Source organism: Triticum urartu, chromosome 3A (assembly GCF_056163025.1).
Source record: "Triticum urartu cultivar PI428250 chromosome 3A, HENAU_Tu73, whole genome shotgun sequence".
Taxonomy (NCBI): domain Eukaryota; kingdom Viridiplantae; phylum Streptophyta; class Magnoliopsida; order Poales; family Poaceae; genus Triticum; species Triticum urartu.
Window position 1 is genome coordinate 607,377,516 of NC_141875.1, and position 19,720 is coordinate 607,397,235.

At 43.2% G+C, this 19,720-nt stretch overlaps 1 protein-coding gene across 1 annotated transcript; it reads right to left on the minus strand.

Moving 5' to 3' along the window:
* Positions 1–3,338: 3,338 nt before the first annotated feature.
* On the minus strand, positions 3,339–14,002 carry LOC147980772 (uncharacterized). Its single transcript, XM_087515753.1, has 3 exons — positions 13,999–14,002; positions 12,370–13,718; positions 3,339–3,749 (listed from the first exon to the last, which is right to left on the minus strand). The coding sequence occupies exons 1-3, from the start codon at positions 14,000–14,002 to the stop codon at positions 3,339–3,341; spliced, it is 1,764 nt and encodes a 587-aa protein (XP_087371879.1).
* Between the last annotated feature and the right edge of the window lie 5,718 nt (positions 14,003–19,720).

Genomic DNA, 19,720 nt, shown 5'->3' on the forward strand with positions numbered 1-19,720 from the left:
CATGAACCCCAACCCCTTCCCCTAGGGCATTGGATGGAGGGCCTTCTACCTTAGGACACAGACGCTGTTGTAAAGAAGGCTATGGTGGAGGAGCTGAAGACAGTGATTCCTGACTCGGTGAAGGGCGCTATGTCAGTGGACATCTTGCGGTGGGCCATGAATCGGGCAGACTCCAACGATGCTGGGCAGCGGGCAAGATGGGCCAAGTACATGGAGTATAAGGCTCCTCAAGACCAGCGTATTGCAACATTCTGGACTAGGACATTGGTGGCGCCGGAGGACGGCCACGATGTGGTGCAGATTGTCGTCAGGGCGATGGTGGAAGGTGACCGTGCAAGACCCATCGTCCTTGACAAAGACGATGAGGACGAGATTGCGGCTGGTGCAGTGGAAGCGGTGGAGGAAGAAAAGAAGATGGCTAGAACACTCCGCTGCTCGAAGTACCTCCAAGGTCGCCACGACTAGGATTAGGTGCTTGTAAACTAGTGTTACCCAAATTCCCACCCCTGATGTAATAAGAAAAGGACCATCAGAACCCTAGAATCCATCGATGCAGAACCGATGGATTCAAGGGTTCATCAGTCGTGTTTCCCCTAAACTATCCCCCAAACCAGATGTGTTCAGTCCCTACCCAAACGCTCCAATCCTGTCCGCAATTGAAATCTATCATGACTCTAAAGTAGTAAATCGAGAGACAAGATAAGGGCTTACCATCATAGCCGAAGCGCTGGTTAATCTGGTGCTCGCTGCCGCCTAGGGTTGTCTTGCAGTCAGTCGCTCCAGTGCTTGCCGCCGCCGGTGTGAGTGGGGGAGAGAGAGGAGAGAGAGCAATGATTGAAGGAAGGTGAGGGTAATATATGATGCGGCTTGATACGTCTCCAACGTATCTATAATTTTTGATTGCTCCATGCTATATTATCTACTGTTTTGGACATTATTGGGCTTTATTATCCACTTCTATATTATTTTTGGGACTAACCTATTAACCGGAGACCCAGCCCAGAATTGCTGTTTTTGCCTATTTTAGGGTTTCGAAGAAAAGGAATATCAAACGGAGTCCAAACGGAATGAAACCTTCGGGAACGTGATTTTCTCAACAAACAAGACCCGGGAGACTTGGACCCTACGTCAAGAAAGAAAAGAGGAGGCCACGAGGTAGGGGGCGCGCCTACCCCCCAGGCACGCCCTCCACCCTCGTGGGCCCCCTGTTGCTCCACCGACGTACTCCTTCCTCCTATATATACCTACGTACCCCCAAACGATCAGATACGGAGCCAAAACCCTAATTCCACCACCGTAACTTTCTGTATCCACGAGATCCCATCTTGGGGCCTGTTCCGGAGCTCCGCCGGAGGGGGCATCGATCACGGAGGGCTTCTACATCAACACCATAGCCCCTCCAATGAAGTGTGAGTAGTTTACCTCAGACCTACTGTCGGTGTCAAAACCGGCGGATCTCGGGTAGGGGGTCCCGAACTGTGCGTCTAAGGCGGATGGTAACAGGAGGCAAGGGACACGATGTTTTACCCAGGTTCGGGCCCTCTTGATGGAGGTAAAACCCTATGTCCTTCTTGATTAATATTGATGATATGGGTAGTACAAGAGTAGATCTACCACGAGATCAGAGAGGCTAAACCCTAGAAGCTAGCCTATGGTATGATTGTATGTTATTGTTGTGTCCTACGGACTAAAACCCTTTGGTTTATATAGACATCGGAGGGGGGCTAGGGTTACACAAGGTCGGTTACAAAGGAGGAGATATCCATATCCGTACTGCCTAGCTTGCCTTCCACGCCAAGTAGAGTCCCATCCGGACACGAGACGAAGTCTTCAATCTTGTATCTTCATAGTCTAAGAGTCTGGCCAAAGGATATAGTCCGGCTGTCTGGAGACCCCCTAATCCAGGACTCCCTCACCTACGGGTCCATAGTTAGTAGCTAGATGGCTTCTTCTCTCTTTTTGGATCTCAATACAATGTTCTCCCCCTCTCTTGTGGAGAACTATTCGATGTAATCTTCTTTTTGCGATGTGTTTGTTGAGACCGATGAATTGTGGGTTTATGATCAAGTCTATCTATGAATAATATTTGAATCTTCTCTGAATTCTTTTATGTATGATTGGTTATCTTTGCAAGTCTCTTCGAATTATCAGTTTGGTTTGGCCTACTAGATTGATCTTTCTTGCAATGGGAGAAGTGCTTAGCTTTGGGTTCAATCTTGTGGTGTCCTTTCCCAGTGACAATAGAGGCAGCAAGGCACGTATTGTCTTATTGCCATCGAGGATAACAAGATGGGGTTTTCTTCATATTGCATGAGTCTATCCCTCTACATCATGTCATCTTGCTTAAGGCGTTACTCTATTTTTAACTTAATACTCTAGATGCATGCTGGATAGCGGTCGATGAGTGGAGTAATAGTAGTAGATGCAGGCAGGAGTCGGTCTACTTGTCTCGGACGTGATGCCTATATACATGATCATACCTATATATTCTCATAACTATGCCCAATTCTGTCAATTGCTCAACAGTAATTTGTTCACCCACCATAGAATACTTATGCTCTCGAGAGAAGCCACTAGTGAAACCTATGGCCCCCGGGTCTATCTTCATCATATTAATCTCCTACTACTTAGTTATTTCCTTTGCTATTTACTTTGCCTTTATTTTACTTTGCATCTTTATCATAAAAATACCAAAAATATTATATTATCATATCTATCAGATCTCACTCTCGTAAGTGGCCTTATAGGGATTGACAACCCCTATTTGTGTTGGTTGCGAGGATTTATTTGTTTTGTGCAGGTACGAGGGACTCGCGCGTAGCCTCCTACTGGATTGATACCTTGGTTCTAAAAAACTGAGGGAAATACTTACGCTACTTTGCTGCATCATCCCTTCCCCTTCGTGGAAAACCAACGCAGTGCTCAAGAGGTAGCACGGCTTCAAGAAACAATGCAATGTCTTGAGACCGCATCCACACGTGCAAGGTGCAACCGCCCACGCCCATGTGCCCCGGGTTGCACAGATCGGTACTGGCTTTGGAAAAATGGCCGATTAGGCCATTCCTCTAGATGCAGGCCTAGAGACGCTTTAAGTTTTGTGTGGGCTGCTACCAGTGGCGTACCCAGCAATGAAATGAAGGGTGTGCACACTCTAATTTTTTTCTACTAATCCAAGTGTCAGACAAAATATGGCAAAATAATAACATGAATAGCTCAATTCAAATTTCACAACAATTTAGTTCACAAAATATATCTCAAATGTGCGAAATTACAATACGAATAGTCTTACACGAAAGAAGCACAAGTAGAAAATTACATCACTAGGTAACTCTACGTTTCTAGGTAACTCTACGTTTTTGCATTGCCATTAAAGCATCAACTATGTCATCTTCACTTACTTTCATGAACACATCTCGTTCAATAAACGTCACCAAGCAATCATTCAAGCGATCATCACTCATAGTAGTCTTCAACTTACTTTTCACTAGATTCATTGCTGAAAATACTCTTTCAACACTCGCCGTCACCACCGGTAAAATCAATATCAATTTGATGAGCAAGTAGACCAAATCATAAAGAACATGCTTCTTTGTTGCAACAAGCATAATAGAGAGCTCACCAATATTACTTGCATTTCTAAACCTATCATCTTGTCTCATATCATCAATAAAAATAGCAAGTTGAAATTCTAGCCTTATCAAATATGTGCTTGATATGTCCATGGGATAGAATTCGGCAAGTCTCATTACCTTGAGTGAAGGAAATATGCCCTAGAGGCAATAATAAAGTTATTATTTATTTCCTTATATCATGATAAATGTTTATTATTCATGCTAGAATTGTATTAACCGGAAACATAATACATGTGTGAATACATAGACAAACAGAGTGTCACTAGTATGCCTCTACTTGACTAGCTCGTTGATCAAAGATGGTTATGTTTCATAACCATAGACATGAGTTGTCATTTAATTAACGGGATCACATCATTAGGAGAATGATGTGATTGACTTGACCCATTCCGTTAGCATAGCACTTGATCGTTTAGTTTGTTGCTATTGCTTTCTTCATGACTTATACATGTTCCTATGACTATGAGATTATGCAACTCCCGTTTACCAGAGGAACACTTTGTGTGCTACCAAATGTCACAACGTAATTGGGTGATTATAAAGGTGCTCTACAGGTGTCTCCAAAGGTACTTGTTGGGTTGGCGTATTTCGAGATTAGGATTTGTCACTCCGATTGTCGGAGAGGTATCTCTGGGCCCACTCGGTAATGCACATCACTATAAGCCTTGCAAGCATTGCAACTAATGAGTTAGTTGCGGGATGATGTATTACGGAACGAGTAAAGAGACTTGCCGGTAACGAGATTGAACTAGGTATTGAGATACCGACGATCGAATCTCGGGCAAGTAACATACCACTGACAAAGGGAACAACGTATGTTGTTATGCGGTCTGACCGATAAAGATCTTCGTAGAATATGTGGGAGCCAATATGAGCATCCAGGTTCCGCTATTGATTATTGACCGGAGATGTGTCTCGGTCATGTCTACATAGTTCTCGAACATAGGGTCCGCACGCTTAAAGTTCGATGACGGTTATATTACGAGTTTATGTGTTTTGATGTACCGAAGGAGTTCGGAGTCCCGGATGAGATCAGGGACATGACGAGGAGTCTCGAAATGGTCGAGACGTAAAGATCGATATATTGGACGACTATATTCGGACATCGGAAAGGTTTCGAGTGATTCGGGTATTTTCGGGAGTACCGGGGAGTTACGGGAATTCGTATTGGGCCTTAATGGGCCATACGGGAAAGGAGAGAAAGGCCTCAAAGGGTGGGCGCACCCCTCCCCATGGGCTGGTCCAAATTGGACTAGGGAGGGGGGACGCACCCTTCCTTCCTTCTCCTTTTCCCTTCCCTTTCCTTCTCTAGTACTCCTACTACTTGGAAGGGCTCCTAGTTCTACTAGGAAAGGGGGAATCCTACTCCCGGTGGGAGTAGGACTCCCCTAGGGCGCGCCATAGAGAGGGCTGGCCCCTCCCCTCCTCCACTCCTTTATATACGTGGCCAGGGGGCACCCCATAGACACAACAATTGATCTCTTGATCTCTTAGCCGTGTGCGGTGCCCCTCTCCACCATAATCCACCTCGATCATATCGTAGCGGTGCTTAGGTGAAGCCCTGCGTCGGTAGAACATCATCATCATCATCACCACGCCATCATGCTGACGAAACTCTCCCTCAACACTCGGCTGGATCGGAGTTCGAGGGACGTCATCGAGTTAAACGTGTGCAGAACTCGGAGGTGCCGTGCGTTCGTTACTTGATCGGTCGGATCGTGAAGACGTACGACTACATCAACCGCGTTGTGCTAACGCTTCCGCTTTCGGTTTACGAGGGTACGTAGGCAACACTCTCCCCTCTCGTTGCTATGCATCACCATGATCTTGCGTGTGCGTAGGAAAATTTTGAAATTGCTACGTTCCCCAACAGTGGCATCTGAGCCAGGTTTTATGCGTTGATGTAATATGCACGAGTAGAACACAAGTGAGTTGTGGGCGATATAAGTCATACTGCTTACCAGCATGTCACACTTTGGTTCGGCGGTATTGTTGGATGAAGCGGCCCGGACCGACATTACGCGTATGCTTACGCGAGACTGGTTTTACCGCCGTGCTATGCACACAGGTGACTAGCGGGTGTCAGTTTCTCCAACTTTAGTTGAATCGAGTGTGGCTACGCCCGGTCCTTGAGAAGGTTAAAATAGCACTAACTTGACAAACTATCGTTGTGGTTTTGATGCGTAGGTAAGAACGGTTCTTGCTCAGCCCGTAGCAGCCATGTAAAACTTGCAACAACAAAGTAGAGGACGTCTAACTTGTTTTTGCAGGGCATGTTGTGATGTGATATGGTCAAGACGTGATGGGATATAAGTTGTTGTATGAGATGATCATGTTTTGTTGAAGTTATCGGCAATTGGCAGAAGCCTTATGGTTGTCTCTTTATTGCATAAGATGCAAGTGCCAAATAATTGCTTTACTTTATCGCTATGCGATAGCAATAGTTGCAAGAGCAATAGTTGGCGAGACGACCATGTGACGACACATTGATATAGATCAAGATGATGGAGATCATGGTGTCATGCCGGTGACGATGGAGATCATGACGATGCTTTGGAGATAGAGATCAAAGGCACAAGATGATGATGGCCATATCATGTCACATATTTTGATTGCATGTGATGTTTATCTTTTATACATCTTACTTTGCTTAGTTATGATGGTAGCATTATAAGATGATCTCTCACTAAATTTCAAGATAAAAGTGTTCTCCCTGAGTATGCACCATTGCCAAAGTTCGTCGTGCCCAGACACCACGTGATGATCGGGTGTGATAAGCTCTACGTCCATCTACAACGGGTGCAAGCCAGTTTTGCACACGCAGAATACTCAGGTTAAACTTGACGAGCCTAGCATATGCAGATATGGCCTCGGAACACTGAGACTGAAAGGTCGAGCATGAATCATATAGTAGATATGATCAACATAATGATGTTCACCATTGAAAGCTATTCCATTTCACGTGATGATCGGTTATGGTTTAGTTGATTTGGATCACGTGATCACTTAGATGATTAGAGGGATGTCTATCTAAGTGGGAGTTCTTAAGTAATATGATTAATTGAACTTTAATTTATCATGAACTTAGTCCTGGTAGTATTAGCATATCTATGTTGTAGATCAATAGCTTGCGATGTTGCTCCCCATTTAATTTTTATATGTTCCTAGAGAAAACTAAGTTGAAAAATGTTAGTAGCAATGATGCGGATTGGATCCGTGATCTGAGGATTATCCTCATTGTTGCACAGAAGAATTATGTCCTTGATGCACCGCTAGGTGACAGACCGATTGCAGGAGCAGATGCAGACGTTCTGAACGTTTGGCTAGCTCAATATGATGACTACTTGATAGTTTAGTGCACCATGCTTAACGGCTTAGAATCGGGACTTCAAAGACGTTTTGAACGTCATGGAACATATGAGATGTTCCAGGAGTTGAAGTTAATATTTCAAGCAAATACCCGAGTTGGGAGATATGAAGTCTCCAACAAGTTCCATAGCTAAAAGATGGAGGAGAATAGCTCAAGTAGTGAGCATGTGCTCAGATTGTCTGGGTACTACAATCGCTTGAATCAAGTGGGAGTTAATCTTCCAGATAAAATAGTGATTGATAGAATTCTCTAGTCACCATCACCAAGTTAGTAGAACTTCGTGATGAACTATAATATGCAAGGGATAATGGAAATGATTCCCAAGCTCTTCGCGATGCTGAAATCGACGAAGGTAGAAATCAAGAAAAGCATCAAGTGTTGATGGTAAACAAAACCACTAGTTTCAAGTAAAGGGGCAAAGGGAAGAAAGGGGAACTTCAAGAAGAACGGAAAGCAAGTTACTGCTCAAGTGAAAAACCCAAGTCTGGACCTAAGCCTGAAACTGAGTGCTTCTACTGCAAAGGGACTGGTCATTGGAAGCGGAACTACCCCAAGTATTTGGCGGATAAGAAGGATGGCAAAGTGAACAAAGGTATATTTGATATACAGATTATTGATGTGTATTCTACTAGTGTTCGTAGCAACCCCTCGGTATTTGATACTGGTTCAGTTGCTAAGAGTACTAACTCGAAACGGGAGTTGCAGAATGAACAGAGACTAGTTAAGGGTGAAGTGAAGATGTGTGTTGGAAGTGGTTCCAAGATTGATATGATCATCATCGCACACTCCCTATACTTCCGGGATTAGTGTTGAACCTAAATAAGTGTTTTATTGGTGTTTGCGTTGAGCATGAATATAATTTGATCATCTTTATTGCAATATGATTATTCATTTAAGTAAGAGAATAAATTGTTGTTCTGTTTACATGAATAAAACCTTATATGGTTACACACCCAATGAAAATGGTTCGTTGGATCTCGATCATAGTGATACACATATTCATAATATTGAAACCAAAATATGCAAAGTTAATAATGATAGTGCAACTTATTTGTGGCACTGCCGTTTAGGTCATATTGGTGTAAAGCGCATGAAGAAAATCCATGCTGATGGGCTTTTGGAATCACTTTATTATGAATCAGTTGATGCTTGCGAACCATGCCTCATGGGCAAGATGACTAAGACTCCGTTCTCCGGAACAATGGAGCAAGCAACAGATTTGTTGGAAATCATACATACTGATGTATGTGGTCCGATGAATATTGAGGCTCGCGGCAGGTATCATTATTTTCTGATCTTCACAGATGATTTGAGCAGATATGAGTATATCTACTTGATGAAACACAAGTCTGAAACATTTGAAAAGTTCGAAGAATTTCAGAGTGAAGTGGAGAATCATCGTAACAAAAATAAAAGTTTCTACGATATGATCGCAGAAGGAAAATATTTGAGTTACGAGTTTGGCCTTCAGTTAAAACAATGTGAAATAGTTTCACTACTCACGCCACCTGGAACACCACAGTGTAATGGTGTGTCCGAACGCCGTAACCGTACTTTATTAGATATGGTGCGATCTATGATGTCTCTTACTGATTTACCACTATCATTTTAGGATTATGCATTAGAGACAGCTACATTCACATTAAATAGGGCACCATCTAAATCCGTTGAGATGACACCGTATGAACTATGGTTTGGCAAGAAACCTAAGCTGTCGTTTCTTAAAGTTTGAGGTTGCAATGCTTATGTGAAAAAGTTTCAACCTGATAAGCTCAAACCCAAATCGGAGAAGTGCATCTTCATCGGATACCCAAAAGAAAATGTTGGGTACACCTTCTATCACAGATCCAAAGGCAAGTTATTCATTGCTGAGAATGGATCCTTTCTAGAGAAGGAGTTTCTCTCGAAAGAAGTGAGTGGGAGGAAAGTAGAACTTGACGAGGTAACTGTACCTGCTCCCTTATTGGAAAGTAGTTCATCATAGAAATCTGTTCCTGTGACTACTACACCAATTAGTGAGGAAGCTAATGATGATGATCATGTAACTTCAGATCAAGTTACTACCGAACCTCGTAGGTAAACCAGAGTGAGATCCGCACCAGAGTGGTATGGTAATCATGTTCTGGAGGTCATCTTACTTGACCATGACGAGCCTATGAACTATGAGGAAGCAATGATGAGCCAAGATTCCGTGAAATGGCTTGAGGCCATGAAATCTGAGATGAGATCCATGTATGAGAACAAAGTATGGACTTTGATTGACTTGCCCATTGATTGGCGAGCCATAGAGATTAAATGGATCTTCAAGAGGAAGACGGACGCTGATATTAGTGTTACTATCTACAAAGTTAGAATTTTTGCAAAAAGGTTTTCGACAAGTTCAAGGTGTTGACTACGATGAGAGTTTCTCACTCGTATCTATGCTTAAGTCTGTCTGAATCATGTTAGCAATTGCCGCATTTTATGAAATCTGGCAAATGGATAAAGAAAACTGCATTCCTTAATGGATTTATTAAAGAAGAGTTGTATATGATGCAACCAGAAGGTTTTGTCAATCCTAAAGGTACTAACAAAATATGAAAGCTCCAGCGATCCATCTATGGACTGGTGCAAGCATCTCGGAGTTGGAATATACGCTTTGATAAGTTGATCAAAGCATAGAGTTTTATACAGACTTGCGGTGAAGCCTGTATTTACAAGAAAGTGAGTGGGAGCACTACATCATTTCTGATAAGTATATGTGAATGACATATTATTGATCGGAGATAATGTAGAATTATTCTGGAAAGCATAAAGGAAGTTTTGAAAGGAGTTTTTCAAAGAAAGACCTCGGTGAAGCTGCTTACATATTGAGCATCAAGATCTATAGAGATAGATCAAGACGCTTGATAAGTTTTTAATGAGTACATACCTTGACAAGATTTTGAAGTAGTTCAAAATGGAACAGTCAAAGAAGGAGTTCTTGCCTGTGTTACAAGGTGTGAAGTTGAGTAAGACTCAAAACCCGATCACGACAGAAGATAGAGAGAGAATGAAAGTCATTCCCTATGCCTCAGCCATAGGTTCTATAAAGTATGCCATGTTGTGTACCAGACCTATTGTATACCCTGCCCTGAGTTTGGCAAGGGAGTACAATAGTGATCTAGGAGTAGATCACTAGACAGCGGTCAAGATTATCCTTAGTGGAATAAGGATATGTTTCTCGATTATGGAGGTGACAAAAAGGTTCGTCGTAAAGGGTTACGTCGATGCAAATTTTGACACTGATCCAGATGACACCAAATCTCAATCTGGATACATATTGAAAGTGGGAGCAATTAGCTAGAGTAGCTCCATGCAGAGCATTGTTGACATAGAAATTTGCAAAATACTTACGGATCTGAATGTGGCAGACCCCTTGACTAAACTTCTCTCACAAGCAAAACATGATCACACTTAGTACTCTTTGGGTGTTAATCACATAGCGATGTGAACTAGATTATTGACTCTAGTAAACCCTTTGGGTGTTGGTCACATGTTGATGTAAACTATGGGTGTTAATCACATGGTGTTGTGAACTATTGGTATTAAATCACATGGCGATGTGAACTAGATTATTGACTCTAGTGCAAGTGGGAGACTGAAGGAAATATGCCCTAGGGGCAATAATAAAGTTATTATTTATTTCCTTATATCATGATAAATGTTTATTATTCATGCTAGAATTGTATTAACCGGAAACATAATACATGTGTGAATACATAGACAAACAGAGTGTCACTAGTATGCCTCTACTTGACTAGCTCGTTGATCAAAGATGGTTATGTTTCCTAACCATAGACATGAGTTGTCATTTAATTAACGGGATCACATCATTAGGAGAATGATGTGATTGACTTGACCCATTCCGTTAGCATAGCACTTGATCGTTTAGTTTGTTGCTATTGCTTTCTTCATGACTTATACATGTTCCTATGACTATGAGATTATGCAACTCCCGTTTACCAGAGGAACACTTTGTGTGCTACCAAACGTCACAACGTAACTGGGTGATTATAAAGGTGCTCTACAGGTGTCTCCAAAGGTACTTGTTGGGTTAGCGTATTTCGAGATTAGGATTTGTCACTCTGATTGTCGGTGAGGTATCTCTGGGCCCCCTCGGTAATGCACATCACTATAAGCCTTGCAAGCATTGCAACTAATGAGTTATTTGCGGGATGATGTATTACGGAACGAGTAAAGAGACTTGCCGATAACGAGATTGAACTAGGTATTGAGATACCGACGATCGAATCTCAGGCAAGTAACATACCAATGACAAAGGGAACAATGTATGTTGTTATGCGGTCTGACCGATAAAGATCTTCGTAGAATATGTGGGAGCCAATATGAGCATCCAGGTTCCGCTATTGGTTATTGACCGGAGATGTGTCTCGGTCATGTCTACATAGTTCTCGAACCCGTAGGGTCCGCACGCTTAAAGTTCGATGACGGTTATATTATGAGTTTATGTGTTTTGATGTACCGAAGGAGTTCGGAGTCCCGGATGAGATCGGGGACATGACGAGGAGTCTCGAAATGGTTGAGATGTAAAGATCGATATATTGGACAACTATATTCGGACATCGGAAAGGTTCCGAGTGATTCGGGTATTTTCGAGAGTACCGGGGAGTTACGGGAATTCGTATTGGGCCTTAATGGGCCATACGGGAAAGGAGAGAAAGGCCTCAAAGGGTGGGCGCACCCCTCCCCATGGGCTGGTCCGAATTGGACTAGGGAGGGGGGACGCACCCTTCCTTCCTTCTCCTTTTCCCTTCCCTTTCCTTCTCTCGTACTCCTACTACTTGGAAGGGCTCCTAGTTCTACTAGGAAAGGGGGAATCCTACTCCCGGTGGGAGTAGGACTCCCCTAGGGCGCGCCATAGAGAGGGCCGGCCCCTCCCCTCCTCCACTCCTTTATATACGTGGCCAGGGGGCACCCCATAGACACAACAATTGATCTCTTGATCTCTTAGCCGTGTGCGGTGCCCCTCTCCACCATAATCCACCTCGATCATATCGTAGCGGTGCTTAGGCGAAGCCCTGCGTCGGTAGAACATCATCATCATCACCACGCCGTCGTGCTGACGAAACTCTCCCTCAACACTCGGCTGGATCGGAGTTCGAGAGACGTCATCGAGTTGAACGTGTGCAGAACTCAGAGGTGCCGTGCGTTCGGTACTTGATCGGTCGGATCGTGAAGACGTACGACTACATCAACCGCGTTGTGCTAACGCTTCCGCTTTCGGTCTACGAGGGTACGTAGACAACACTATCCCCTCTCGTTGCTATGCATCACCATGATCTTGCATGTGCGTAGGAAAATTTTGAAATTACTACGTTCCCCAACATTGAGTGCATCATAAGAAGCAAATGAGTTGATTGGATTCAAAGCCGGCATGCAAATAAGCAACTCCGTATTAACCTCATCAAACCGATTGTCAAGCTCTTGAATGGTTTGTTCAATGACACCAAGATATACCTCTCTTCTATAACGATCATCATTTGTTTGTACTTCATTATACCGACGTGATCTTCCATGAGGCTCATAAGTATCCTCCCACAAAGGAACTTGAATATCATGTTTGTTGCAAAATAAGGTTAGCTTTGAAAAAAATTCTTCCCAACCATGAGACCTCAAGTGTTGCATTCTACTCTTTGCCAAACTAACAAGTGCCATTGCATTAACAATATCTTGATCTCTCTTTTGCAAAGATTTGGACAACTCATTTGTATAGCCAAGAATAACAAGCATCAAGTGAAGATTGAAAACAAAGTCAAATGATTCAATGGCTTGAGCAACTCCACGTATTATTGTCCACTCACGTTTTTGTGAAGGATCTTTTCCAATAGCATCAAGTACTTCAAGGATTGTGGAATACATGCTAACAATGTGCATAATGGTTTTAAAATGAGAACCCCAACGAGTATCGCCGGGTCTAGTTACTCCCATCTCTTGATTTAGCTCACTTCCACTTTCAATCTCACCCATTTCAAGTGCTTCCAAAACCTTTTGAGCTCTAACATCTCGAAGCATGTCATGGCACTTACAAGAAACTCCAACAATATTGAGCAAGTAAGAAACATGATCAAGGAACCACAAACATGGTTCATTTTCCTTTGCCACAGCTATAGGAACCAACTGAAGTTGATGTGCAAAACAATGGATGTAATAGGCGAAGGGTGACTCATTCATGATCAATGTTTTCAACCCATTAATCTCCCCTTTCATGTTGCTTGCCCCATCATATCCTTGCCCACGCATTTGACTTGGAGTCAAATGATGATCTTTAAGCAAAGTTTGAATTGCATCCTTAAGTGACAATGAAGTTGTATTGGCAACATGAACAACTCCAAGGAATCTCTCACATCCTCTTCCCGATTTGTCAACAAATCGTATGCAAAGAGCAATTTGTTCTTTGTGAGATGCATCACTAGACTCATCAGCTAGGATTGCATAGTGGTCATCATCAATATCTTCAACAATTCTTTTAGTTGTTTGCACCACACAACATTCAATTATTTGATTTTGTATCTTTGGACTAGTCAAGATGTAATTCTGAGGAGCATTGTTCAAAACATGTTTATTAACTTCTTCATCATTTTCTGAAAGCCACTTAAGAAGTTCAATAAAGTTCCCCCTATTGCTAGATTCTTCACTCTCATCATGTCCATTTGTTTCAGAAAAGCATCGGTTTGCTACATCAGTTTGTAAGCATACGATTCAGAGCAACAACAAGCATATGTTTCAGAGCAGTATCAGAAATACATAAGTTTGCAAACATATGATTTTCACCAAGCATATGTTCAGAGTAGAAGCAAGCATCAGTTTTCTATATATGAGTTTCAGCAAGCATATGTTCAGAGCAGAAGCAATCAAGCATCAGTTTTCTATATATGCAAGATTCAATTTGAGAGAGCTTTAGGGGAGGCCACCGAGCGCACCAGCAGTCGGCGTGATGGCGTCATCAAAACTCACCCATGACCGGGGCGGGGAGCGGGATGGGCCGGAGGAGAGGAGAGCGTCGGGAGGCGGGAGCAGATCCTCCGAAGACCGGAGCGGCGGCGGTCGTCTGGTCCGGGTCGGCTCGACGGCGCCTCGGCAGGGAAGGCGCGACGGTCGATGGCCGTGACGGGAAGGACCGAAGGAGCTCCAGTGGCGGCTGCCACGCGTGAGCGCCCAGCGGCGGTGGCCGAGCGCGAGCGGGGAGCGACTGGGTGGAGGCGGGGAGCGCCAGCGGGGAGCGGCGGCGGCGGCCAAGCGAGATGCGATTGTGCCTTGTGCGCCTGTGCCTCTCTCTCGCTCGCTCACAGTGGAGCCCGAGAAGATGAGGTGGGCCTGGGCTCAATAGTCAATAGCCATTGCTAATTTTCTATATATATAAAAAATCCCAGATTTTCTGGGTGTGCCACGGCACACCCGGCACACCCTCTGGTTCCGCCACTGGCTGCTACCTCTTGAGCATGCGTTGGTTTTCCCTTGAAGAGGAAATGGTGATGCAGAAAAGTAGCAAAAGTATTTCCCTCAGTTTTTGAGAACCAATGTATCAATCCAGTAGGAGACTACACGCAAATCGCCTAGTACCTGCACAAACAAATAAGAACCTTGCAACCAATGCGATAAAGGGGTTGTCAATCCCTTCACGGACACTAGCAAAAGTGAGATCTGATAAAGATAATAAGATAAATATTTTTGGTATTTTTGTGGTATAGATTGGAAAATAAAGATTGCAAAATAGTAAAGTAGAATTGTAGATTGGAAACTTATATCATGTAAAGTAGACCCAGGGGCCATAGGTTTCACTAGTGGCTTCTCTCAAGATAGCATGTATTACGGTGGGTGAACAAATTACTGCCGAGCAATTGATAGAAAAGCGCATAGTTACGATGATATCTAAGGCAATGATCATGAATATAGGCATCATGTCCGTGACAAAGTAGACCGAAACGATTCTGCATCTACTACTATTACTCCACACATCGACCGCTATCCAGCATGCATCTAGAGTATTAAGTTCATAAGAACGGAGTAACGCATTAGGAAAGATGACATGATGTAGAGGGTTAAACTCAAGCAATATGGTATAAACCCCATCTTTTTATCCTCGATGGCAACAATACAATATGTGTCGTTTCCCTTTCTGTCACTGGGATTGAGCACCACAAGATTGAACCCAAAGCTAAGCACTTCTTCCATTGCAAGAAATATCAATCTAGTAGGCCAAACTAAACCGATATTCAAAGAGACTTGTAAAGATATCAAATCATGCATATAAGGATTCAGAGAAGAATCAAATAATATTCATAGATAATCAAGTTCATAAACCCACAATTCATCGGATCTCGGCAAACACACTGCAAAAAGAGTTACATCGAATAGATCTCCAAGAAGATCGAGGTGAACTTTGTATTGAGATCCAGAGAGAGAGAAGAAGCCATCTAGCTAATAACTATGGACCCGAAGGTCTGTGGTAAACTACTCACACATCATCGGAGAGGCTATGGTGTTGATGTAGAATCCCTCCGTGATCGAATCCCCCTTCGGCAGATCACCGAAAAAGGCCCCTAGATGGGATCTCATGGGCACAGAAGGTTGCGGCGGTGGAAAAGGTGTTTCGTGGCTCTCCCCGAAGGTTTCAGGGTATAAGAGTATATATAGGCAAAAGAAGTAGGTCAGTGGAGCTGCAAGGGGCCCACGAGGGTGGGGGCGGTGGGGGCGCGCCCTCCTGCCTCGTGGCTTCCTCGCTGCTTCCTTTACGTCCACTCCAAGTCTCCTGGATTGTGTTTGTTCCAAAAACGATCCTCGCGAAGGTTTCATTCCGTTTGGATTCCGTTTGATATTCCTTTTATACGAAACACTGAAATAGGCAAAAAAACACCAATTTGCACTGGGCTTTCGGTTAAAAGGTATTCCCAAAAATAATATAAAAAGATATAATAAAGCCCATGAAACATCCAAAACAGATAATATAATATCATGGAACAATCAAAAATTATAAATACATTGGAGACGTAACATGGTCCAACTTTTTGATGTGCCCCGAGCAACGAAACAGGCTGAAAACTACCCGCACGGGCCTTGCTACCAAACACGTCCTTGGCAATGGAGAAGAACTGAGCAAAATTGGGCATGGAGCATTGCTCAACAAAATAAAATTCCAGCAACCTATCATTGCATGCTAGTTGCATGTTGAAAGTAGTCATGCTCACATAGCCTTAAACGCAGCTAGCATGACCTCCACCTACAAATGGAACCGCCACCAAGAGCAAGTTGTGAGCGTGATTCTTCTATTGCTCCTCCAAAGATAGAAACAATTCCCATGGACGACACTGTTTTATCAACACTGAATCCTGTTAGGAGTGAAGACATATGTTTCTTCCAGAATACCGCTCACCACCACACAACTAAACCCCCGAGAGAAAGGACCAAACCACACTGGTTACCGCAGAGGCAGAGACGGACGAGGAGCACATGGTAATGCACCCCCGTGAAATCAAAGCCACTCATGGTTAGTTTGGGGATCGGTGTAGGTTTTCATTTAATTGGCAGCAAAATCCCAATACCACGTGCTTGCGTATATGCCAACATTAAAGAGTTGCCATACTCATTTAGTTCAAGGTAGTGTGTAAGAGAAACATACTAGAAAAGATTTCAACAGAGCATTGAATGCAAAGACTTAGGGTACACATCCATTTAATAAAAATAACTAGGATGAACCACTGTAAAATGTAAAGATGGAAATTGTCTTTTTTATTGAAAACCCAGGAACAACATGAAGATACATATAGGGTGTGGATCAATGATCATTACCGACTAAATTTGTAGCATAAGTAGATGATTCGATTTAGATTGCACTTGGAGTCCCTCAAACCACTGATGACGATCCTGTGAACCGCCCTCGAACGGAAGACCGAAAGCACGACCTCTCTACTTGGTTGCAAGCGTAAAGTCTTCATGATCTGGCAGTGCTTCGCCATCCAAAGCTAATCGTCGCTGGAGAATTAGAGGGGAGGGTATTAGAACCACACTGGGCTTCTAATTATGAGGATTATATGAACTAGGTCTAGCTCTAATTAGTCAACTAGGACCAGCTAGAACTAGAACTAGATGAACTAGAGGAGGCTCCAAAACTTGTGTATCCATAGGGCCAAAGTCCTCAAGTATATATAGGTTGGAGGGAGGAGGAGAGGGGGAAGCCACAAGAGACGAAAAACTCTCCCTTTGGGCGGACAAGGAAGGGGAATTCCCCTCCAATTCGGCCTCCCCTTTCTTCTACAAGGAGGAAGGGGACGCCTCCACCTCTTTGGGCCCAAGTAGCCCGAGTAGCTCACCACCTCTTGCCTTTTAAGGCCCGTTGATATTAAATTAAATATAAAAGTCTCCTAACTATTATTAGAGCCTTTTGTTATTGATTTAACATCTCTGTAAACATTTTTCACCTATATATTATTTATCGGTAATACCTGGTATTGCCCAATAAACTCCAAAACCCTTCTGGTGACCCCGAAACGCTTCCGGTTCCTCTCGAAACTATTCCAAATATTAATGAAACAATTTCACAAATAAATACTCAATACTCTCGTCCTACTAACACTTAGAAGATCATGGTTACCTTAAGCTTGTGACCCAGTAGGTTCGGTAAAACATAGACATGAACGAAACCCCTTCATTCAATGACCGTCAGCGGAACCGTGGACGTCCATATCGATCCCTATGATTACACGAATGACACTCGAGTGAACTTTTGGTTATCATGTGATGTTCCCTTTTTTGTGATATTTTACTAAACCCTAGGAGCGTCGGTATCCTCCTCAGTCATCCACATGCTCACTATATTGTTGATCCCATTGTCGGTTCTGTTCTTTCTCGTTGAAGTGTTCTGACATCCCCATGACGTAGTCACCTGTGTCTGGCCAGGCGATGGTGGATGCCGTCACACCGAGAGGGCCCTAAGAATATCTCTCCATTGTCGGGGGAGCAAATCCCACTCTCGAGCTATCTAGTCTCTTGTCAAACTTTCCGATGAACCTGGAAGTTGTCATTATAATCTCCTAGTTACAGATGATGTTTGAGCAACCCTAAAGTCCATCGTATGGTAGGAAGTGACTACGATACTCAAAAACACATGTTAACGCTCTATGTTTTAACAATATATTTTAGACGATATTATCTCAAAATTTAACAAACAAGTTTGGATCGATTCAATCTGATCGGTCTTCCAATGTCATATTCTCAGTGTTGTTTTAGGATTATCCTTACACTTAACGATATCCTAAGATCCGGAAAATATGATCACCTACAACACTTGAGCTAGTCTCAGAGGCGAGACTAGGAACCTAATTTTACCATTTATCATTCCACACATGAGATTTCCATTGAATCACATATTTCAGAATCATAGCAGTTATAGCATGGAATATAAACTTTTAATTATGACCATGAAAATATAATGATACAATGTTATTGCAATAGACACATAGTAGCAAAGCATTTAATATGACACGGTATCTACCTATGTTACTCCAATCCTCTCTCTCTCCCCTCTTTAATTGTATGCCACATCAGCATGTTTGCTAGTCCTGAGTACATGATACCGGCTAAGATACCACCACTATGGCCAGCCTTAGGCCAACAACGTCACTGCCCGCACTAGATGTTCTGAACAAAAGTTACCCCTGGTTGTTGGGAAATGGAGTTAGAACGATGTGTGCATGGTGGTGCATGACATGTCAGAACCGGAACACACCTTATACTTCATTTGATAAGGAAACTGTTGGATAACTGTACCTGGAAAAATTCATCCAATACGTGTGACCGTAATATAGTGGTTGGGATCCTGAGGCAATTCAATGGGTGAGATTCCAGTGGGCATAGTCGTCATGTGCTCCTAGGCATTTTTGCCACAGAGGCCGCCTAATATGCACCCAACAATGACTAACACATGAAATATCTTACACATGCCCAAAAGTATAAAAGAAAATCAGTTCCATATGAGGGGTGAGGGGTTGTAAACACTCTAAGAGCAACTCTAGCAGAGTCATCATATAGGCGGCCTCCATATGCACATGGAGCATCGAGTTGATGCGCAAACTTGCAGTCTCCATATTTGCCGCCTTCATGATAGTGGGACCCACTCACCAGTGGGGCATCTTTTTCTCAATCTCCCAACCATCCCACATGAGGTGGAGGGCTACCTGAAATTTTCTCTGTGCCGCATGCAACTACCATCTGAGTGCGCTCCAAAAGGCAACCCCAAATTCCCAAATACGAAGATTGTGAGGCCAAATATGAAGGGCACCCCATAAATTATGGCGATTTGAAAAAAGCTGCTAGAGTGTTTTTTTGTTGTAAAAAATCGCCATATTGATAGTTATTATGGCGATTTGGCCAGACAACTCTGCTAGAGTTTTTTTCTTTGAGGGTATAACTCTCTAATAAATACAATAACAATATAACAAATGGAGACCTCAACTTTTTCCGAGCTAGTTTCTTAATTAGTGGTAGATATTTGGCCCAACGTAGTCGTTAATTCCAAGATCTGCTTTGTAACAGGGTTTCCTCATCACTCTGCATCGTTCGGCCATGTACTCGGGTTTTTTGTTTTATCTATAAAAGCAGGGTGAAAGCCTTTTCTTAGAGAGAGAGAGAGAGAGAGAGAGAGAGAGAGAGAGAGAGAGAGAGAGAGGAGATTTAACCCAAA

Excerpts from the sequence above, each read along its gene's own strand:
- LOC147980772 (XM_087515753.1), bottom strand. Across the intron at positions 3,750-12,369 it reads CTTCTTATGATGCACTCAAT|GTAATGAGACTTGCCGAATT; the intron begins GTTGGGGAACGT and ends CCTTCACTCAAG.